The sequence below is a fragment of the Mus caroli genome, chromosome X (assembly GCF_900094665.2).
Source record: "Mus caroli chromosome X, CAROLI_EIJ_v1.1, whole genome shotgun sequence".
Taxonomy (NCBI): Eukaryota; Metazoa; Chordata; class Mammalia; order Rodentia; family Muridae; genus Mus; species Mus caroli.
The window spans coordinates 64,534,020-64,542,209 of record NC_034589.1 but is presented as its reverse complement, the minus strand read 5'-3'; the positions used below and the strand labels follow the sequence as shown (position 1 = coordinate 64,542,209).

The 8,190-nt window shown below is 40.7% G+C and overlaps 1 protein-coding gene across 3 annotated transcripts in view; it reads right to left on the bottom strand.

Moving 5' to 3' along the window:
* The window catches only part of Aff2 (AF4/FMR2 family member 2), a 479,843-nt gene that overhangs the window by 25,243 nt on the left and 446,410 nt on the right, over positions 1-8,190 (bottom strand). For all 3 annotated transcript variants that reach the window (XM_021152988.2, XM_029473591.1, XM_021152989.2), the window contains exons 11-12: positions 3,655-3,776; positions 145-364 (exon numbers count right to left, since the gene is read on the bottom strand). In XM_021152988.2, the coding sequence (XP_021008647.1) occupies positions 145-364; positions 3,655-3,776 (342 nt within the window). The remainder of the gene's footprint in view (positions 1-144; positions 365-3,654; positions 3,777-8,190) is intronic.

Below are 8,190 nucleotides of genomic sequence, written 5' to 3'. Positions count from 1 at the left end.
AGGAAGAAGTCAAAATATCACTTTTTGCAGATGATATGATAGTATATATAAGTGACCCTAAAAATTCCACCAGAGAACTCCTAAGCCTGATAAACAGCATTAACTTATTTTGACTTGACATGGTATTTATTCTAAGATACTTACATTTATAGATATCCCTTTGAAAGTAGCACAGAATTTTCCTTCACTTCTTTTAGGTTTGCTAGAGGTGATTTGTCCAGCCATGGAAATGTTTTTGTCCTGACCGAAGAGCCCATTGTTGCCACTGACATTTCTGCGACGTGGAGGGTCCTCTGCCAGTGGGGAAAGTGCAGGAGGGTACAGCTTTTCTTCTTTTTTCCTGTTTGCTCTCCTGGATGAATTTCTGTGGAAACAAAAAGTGTTGAGTGCCATAAAGTCTTATCTTGTTTCATTTGCAATTTTCATCACGATTATGGTCTCATCAGCTAAAGTGATGCATAACTTGATGATTTGATACCTGTTTGGATATAATATATATATTTATATATAAACACAGAAAGATACATAGAAAGAACTGGAAAGAATCTTGCTACATACATATGGAGATATGTACATGCATACACCTCCAAGACTCTTTCTGTCTGAGAAGAATTATATGACCAATATAGATACTTAATGAGAGTGCTACAGTATATCTGAAACCTATCAAGATTATTGTCAAATAGCTATCTTATAAAAAATATAGTGTAGACTTCAACCCCTTTATTTTTCATGATACTCTCTTCTAAGACTTAACCAAATAATCTAGCAATAAATGGTACAATAAACAATACATTCCACATTTAAAAGAAATATGCTTATACACTAAGAAATAAAATTACACCCTAAAGACTAGTGTAAAACATTATAAATTGGCTTTAAAAATGCTGTATGCCAATGCCAAGATGTAAACATTCACTCACCTTAAACTGTTATATTGAAGTGCTGATTACAAAAAAACCTACTTAAAATATTCTTTGGTGATATTGACAAGAGACATATGCAGCACTAAAAGTACCCCGTGCTTTTAAAGTGATTTATCTGCCCATTAAATGGGCACCATCAAACAGACTGAGACTTCAAATAAAACAAAACAACTAAAATCTTATGCTAACTGCTTTACATGGTAATTGGGTCATGGATTTTCATTTTAGTTACTGTCTTGAGCTAATCAATGAAGATTACTTGAATTTTAATCTTTTCTTGGACAACTAATATTGCACTGTGCAGCCATTTACGTTTCATGATTATTGACTTCAATTTTCAATAGCAAATTAAGTCAACAAGAATTTATGTTTTCCTCTTGGTCAATTTCAGTCAGTGTCTAGATATATAGATTTGCTCTATCTCAGAGCAACAAATCAAGGATGAACAAGCATTCAGGTGGTCTGATTTCCTGAAAGAGAAATCAGTGCAACTACTTGTTCCCTTTTACTGTGTGATACAGCTATGCTGATTATAGTAATATATGCCCTCTTCCTCATATTTTGTCTCATTCATGTGGCTCTATTTTATTGCCATTTAGTGAACCTTTTTAAAAGTGAAAATATTTCTACCATTATCTTGAGTGACCAAAATTAATATAAAACATTTTCTAACTATTTTTGAAATTTCTTTGAAATATTGGCCATTTTACTATTGTAAATATTGATACCATATAAAATGATAGCGAACATATGGACCAACAGTTTGTTTTTTTTTTTTTTTTTAGATTTCTTTTGTGTATCAGTGTATTTGTGTCTGTCTTTATATAAGATAGAGGACAGTAGATCAGAACAAAAGAATATTGCTATGGCTTGGTCAAGTTTTGAATGTTGTGAGGGACTCAAAAGAGCTTCCTATGGATTAATGGGGTAACTCCAGTTGTCATAATAAGATATACCATCTTCATCAGGTTTAGCATATTCATTTAGAAAGGAGAAGATTTTCTCTTAGGAGTTTTTAAGGATTTTAAGCAAAGGGTCAAAGAACAAGAAAACAGATAAAGATTGCAAGAGGGTTCCCAAAAGAAGACCCCTAAGGCACCAGTCTTCCCATCTTTCTTCAGTTCCAAGGACTTGATGTTGACAAGCACAAGAGCATGTTAAAGTCTCTATAGCTGAATGATAAATTCTCCCAGGGAAAAAGTAATTTCCCACTTACTGTAAGAACAGAGTACATATAAAGTCTGTGTACCAAAAATACTATTTTCTCAATTGAGAGTTACTTTACTCTTGATAGTGACTCTTCTATAAAATGGAGCAACAATTCCCTGGTAAGTTTGCTTAGTAAAGCATTGAAGGTGTGGCACTCGTTCACTACCCTGTGTTCTCTCTTTTATCTAGGTGCTATGACTGGGCCCAGTCTGGGAACTAAGGAGGGATAGCATCACCCCATGCCATTTTATCATTCCTCCAGGAATGACTATATTCGAGCACCAAGGTCTGTTTTTCCCCATATACCTGGTCTACACTCAGCAAAAGGGACTCCAGTTGCTTTATTGGGTTTCTTTTTCTGAGAACTATGTTAATAGATATTTTAAAGACAGATACATGCATATGTCAAAATATTAAGTGATTTTTAGAGTGAGGGGCATGCACCTTAGGGATCAAATGTTACTTTGAGGAGCAAGTGTAGCAATAAGGAGGCTGTTTCTACCTTTCATTTCAAAACAAGAAGCCAAACACATTCAAGCTGCTAACTTCTTTCCTACATCTGATCTGTGGCAGATTGATGCCGTATCAATGATGTTAAATAGTAATCTGTGAAGTCAATTGTTAGCTGCAGTTGTCCAGATTGCCTCTCTTCTTTGGGCTGCTAATAGACACCAAAACTGGGCTTTGATAGGAATAATTTCCAATGTTGAATGAGTTTATTGCAATAATTACACAGATAGAATGTCTCGAGTAGCTGACACAGTTGTTAGTTAAGTAATATTTATAAAAGCAGAAAGGACCCCATTATAATGTTTCCTAGAAACAGAGGGTTAGAGTTCCCTGGAGGAAGATGATGTTCTTTGACTAGGGAAAGGACTAGAATTCCTCCTGTTTAATTTTGAAAACTTGCCATAGAGAAAGAAGGGAAAGGGAGGTCAGTTTGTTAGAATCAAAATGTATCTCTACCAGGCCTTTCTCAACACAGAACTGCCCTCATGGGGTAGAGCACAATTTCCTAAACATGTCATTCTCCTCTCTCTGTAGAGGCAGGTTCAAGGACCACTCTTGTAGCTTTGTATTAACACTAGGAAATGACATTTAAAATAGCATCCTATCATGATAAGGGAAATTGTCTAGTCACCATCAGGACTGAATCTTGTCCAAAAGCAGATTGATCTCATTAAGATGATGTATGTTTTCTGATATTTCCTCCTTTTAATTCACTTTTATTTATTTTTTTGCTTGGTGCAGAATGTTCCCTGTGGTTAATTGTGATGACTATTCTGAGCTATAACAAACAAATGGTTCTTAAAAGCTCATATTCACCCTAAATATGATAGCCCATATTCTGTTTTTAATTCATGTTAGACCCACTTGCCAGAGATTGTTGTCAAGCTTAGTTTAAGCCACTCTTGATTCTTGCCTGACATTCTAATGAGACAGGAATCCCCCAATATGTTCAAACATGGTATTAAAACAATCACACAAGGACCAGGACACTGAAACAGGGAAAACTTACTCTCTATTGCTGGGAGGCTTGTGGGGCGGAGCTGGTGAGATGCAAGGGGGAAGCAGGCAGATCGTAGTGTTGTCCTCCAGGCGCTGCTTCTTCTCAGGGATTTTCTCTGCAGTTTCTGCTGGCTTTTATGGGGAAAAATATGCAGAGCTTCAAATACATACAACATACATCCCGATAAGTCTCTCTCTCTCTCTCTCTCTCTCTCTCTCTCTCTCTCTCTCTCTCTCNTCTCTCTCTCTCTCTCTCTCTCTCTCTCTCTCTCTCTCTCTCTCTCACACACACACACACACACACACACACACACAAATTGAATAAGACAGTTTGCTTCTGGTGGGGAGATAAATGTATACCTTTGATCATACAGAAAAGCAATTAACCTTTCCTAATCTAGTCCTACCAAGAAGTTGGTGTAAACTTTAATGTAAGTACCTGATTAATCTGAAGAGGCAACCTCCTGTAGCCAGACAAGAACCCCATTTGGAGGGATAGAAACATCAACCTACCCACAAAACTTCCAACCTCCAATTTATCCTGTCTACAAGTAATGCAGGCATGGGTCATAGAGCAGAGACTGAGGGAATGGCTAAACTATAAGTGGCCCAACTTGAGACCCATCCCCTGGGCAAGTACCAATCCCTGACAGTATTAATGATACTCTGTTATGCTTGCAGACAGGAGCATGTTGTTCTATGAGAAGCTTCACCCATCAGCTGACTCAGACAGATACAGACACCCACATCCAAACAGTGGATGGAGCCTGGGGATTCTTATGGAAGAATAGGAGGAAGGATTATGGGCTCTGAAGGGGATAGGAACTCCATAGGAAGGCCAACAGAGTCAAATAACCTGGACCCTTGGGGCTCTCAGAGTCTGAACCACCAACCAAAGAGCATACATAGGCTGGATCTAAGCCTCCCCAAACATGTGTAGTAGATGTGCAGCTTGACCTTCATGTGGGCCCTGAACAACTGGAACAAGGCTATACCAAAACCTGTTGCCTATCTGGGATATATTCTTCTAGCTGGGCTGCCTTGTCTGGCCTCAGTGGAAGAGGAAGCACCTAAGCTCTTAGAGGCTTGAAGTGCCAGGGTGGAGGGATACCGGGGGGGGGGGACCCTACTCACTCAGAGGAGAAGGGGAGGATGATAGGGGAAAGATTGTGGGAGGGGGTGACCGAGAGGGGAGCAGTGAGTGGGATGTAAAGCAAATAAGTAAAAATAAATAAATAAATAAATAAATAAATAAATAAATATCTGATTAAAGAGTGTATGGCACAGGAACCTTATAACAAAAGTGAAGAGAATCTATAATTAACATACACTTCTCTCATCAACAGTGCCCTTACACAGTGATAGGAAATGAACATTGTAACCTCAACATGACACGAATCCTGTTTAAACAACATGAGGCTTGTGGGTGGCTTATAAAGGCTGTCTATATAATCAACAACATGTAAGTGAAAGGAACATGTGTCAAGCCTTTAGTTTTTAAATGTATTCATTGCAGAGGCATATGTTCACTCTGTACTGTTCTCATCAATAAGAAAGAAGAATCAAACCAGGTCAAGAGTCCCACACATGGTACTCAACAGTTCTGAAATCCTTTCATTGGATAGATTAGTGCAGGACTCACTAAAGAACACTGGGAATTCTCTTCAGGACTCACCTGCCTCCTAGAATTGATTTGCCTTCAAGCAGCCCCTTTGAGGCAGCCCCTCCAACCACACAGATCGTTTCATTTCCCTAGCACTCTCCAATTTCTTGGTATTCTCCTGTCTTCTTGTATCCCTTTGTTGCCTGGGAAGGACCTACTTCTCAATATGCCCCTTTGTTGCAGTCTTGTAGAAGTTTCACCCTTCTCAATGATTGACAGTCTTCTTGATGCTCAATGTCATGCTGCTACTCCACCACTCCTAGCAATTTCCCAGGAATCTTGTCTCTCAATACCATACAGTCTCCTAGTACTTTCCTGCCTCTTAGTGGTCCCCAAGTTTTATGGTTTCTAGTCCCCTAGATTTCCCCAGTCTCTTAGTTCTTAGGTACCCCCAGGTCATTCTTCTAGTACTGCCCAGTTTCCTAGAAATTGTATGCATCCTAGAACTCCCTAGTCTCTTGGTGCAGCATTGTCTCCTTATTCATTTTATAGTCTCCTAGGACCTGCCTGTATCCTGCTGCTTCTCACACTCCTGGTGCTGCCCAGTATGCCAGAGCTCCCTCCCTTGTCTCTCACTGTTCTAGTTCTCTTAATATGGCCCAGTCTTCTACTGCTCCCCACTCTCCTAGTGTTCCCCAATCACTAGTACTTGAATCTCTTACTATCTCCTACTTATCCTGCAAAAATTGCAAAGACTGTTAGCTCCCGCCTGTCTCTGTACACTCCACTCTCCAAGTTCTTGGCGCCAACTTAACCCTAGATCCCTAGTGTTTCCTGGTTTTCCAGGATATGCAGTCTCCTAGAACACCCCAGTAAACTAGCATACCCATGTTCTACCATTTGCCCAACCCCCAGAGTTCTGCATGTAGCCCGTTGTCACTGTTCACTGTCTAGTAGCATTCCTACATTCCCTAGTTTTGCCAGCATTTTGTATTACCTGTCTTCACGCAGTCTTCTCAGGGGGCTCACCACTTTCCTAGACTTTTTGTCTTACACAATCCCCAAAGTTCCAAATATATTCTTTTCTCCTATTACTCCAGCCGTTAATTAGCTCAAGTGTACAACCGCTTTTGAGTCTACAGTGTGTTTGGCTGAAAGATCTTGTAGAATCGAAGTTGTCCCTAGCTATCTTGTATTGTCTGGAATCTATAGTATCCCTTCTTCATAGCTTCCTCAGTATCCTGGCATTTCTCCTCTTTTAGTATTTCCTATCTCTAGTGATCCCATTTGCTAGGGCTCCTTACCATCCTGGTATCTCATAATCTCCTAGCATGAGGCAATCGTCAGTCATGCAATCATCACCTGGAACTCCCCTGTCCCTGAGTGCACCAAATGGCCTAGCTATATCCTGTCTTTGAATACTCATCTGTCTCCTAGCACTCCCCTGTCTGACCATTACCATGTATCCCAGCTCTCTTGTGCCTCTGAGTACTCCCATGGCTTTTAGAACTTCTCTGTGAGTGTTCTCATGTCTCCTTGCATGAGCCTCTCTTTGAGTTATCCTATATGTTCCATCGCTTCTCTAATTCTGATTACTATTCTGTATACCAGAACTTCTCTGTCTCTGAATGCTTCATGTATTCTAGCACAACTCTGTCTCTGAATGCTCCCCTGTATCCTAGCATTCATATGTCTCTGAGCACTCCCCTGTCTCCTAGCACTCCTCTGTATCTGAGTGTTGCCCCTATTTCTAGGAACTCCTCTGTCTCAGTGTTGTTCTGTCTCCTAGCACTCCTGTGTCCTTGAGTACTACTCTATCACCAAGCACTCCACTGTCTCTGAGTGCTCCACTGTCTGCTACCACTCCTCTGTCTCTGAGTGCTCCCCTGTCTCCTAGCATTCCTGTTTCTGAGTGCTACGCTGTCTCCTAGCATGCCTCTATCTCTGAGTCCTACCCTGTTTGCTAACACTACTCTGTCTCTGAGTGCTACCCCATTACATAGCACTCCTCTGTCTCTGAGTGCTCCTATGTTTCCTAGCACTTCCCTGTCTTTGAGTGCTACCCTGTCTCCTAGCACTCTTCTGTTTTTGAGTACTACCTTGTCTCCTAGCACTCCCCTGTCTTTAAGTGTTGACCTGTCTTCTAGCACTCCTATCACTGAGTGCTCCCCTGTCTCCTAGCACTCCTCTGTCTCTGAGTGTCCCCTATCACCTAGCATTCATCTCTCTCTTGTGCTCTCATGTCTCCTAGCGATCCTTGATCTCTGGATGTTCTTCTGTTTTCTAGCACCACCTTGTCTCAACACTACACCATCTCCTAATACTCCATATTGTTCTACAGCTCCTGTTTCTCTTGTACCTCTCTCTCTCTCTCTCTCTCTCTCTCTCTCTCTCTCTCTCTCTCTCTCTCTCTCTCTCTGTATTTATCTACTGGGTGGTGGTCTAGTTGGCCTGGCATTCCTTAGTGTTCCACCATATCAGTGTAACTTTTCTTCACATTTCAGAACTTGACAGTGTCCCACAGAATCTCAAACTTTGTGTGGTATTTCCTACCACCCTTCAGTCTTATAGAACTACCCAGTGTACAAGAACTTCCTTATTTCAGTGTTCCTACTTTCTACTGTTGCCTATGTCCTAGTGTTCCATAGTCATCTGGTACTTTAGCATTCCCAAGCTCTACAGTCTCATAATGCTCTTTTGTTTTCTAGGGCTCTACAGTCTCCCACTAATCCCTGACCTCCTAGCACTGTGCTGTCTTATTGCTTCCCAGTGTTCCAAGGCTTCCTCAGTTCCTAGCTACTCCTTATTCTCTTGCATTAACTTATTTCATAACATTCCTCTATATGGTCACATTCAGTCTTCTATAACTCCCTATTCACCCGTCACTCTCACCCATCAGTCTTCTTTCTTCAGCACTTCTCAGACTATCCATGATTCCATTGA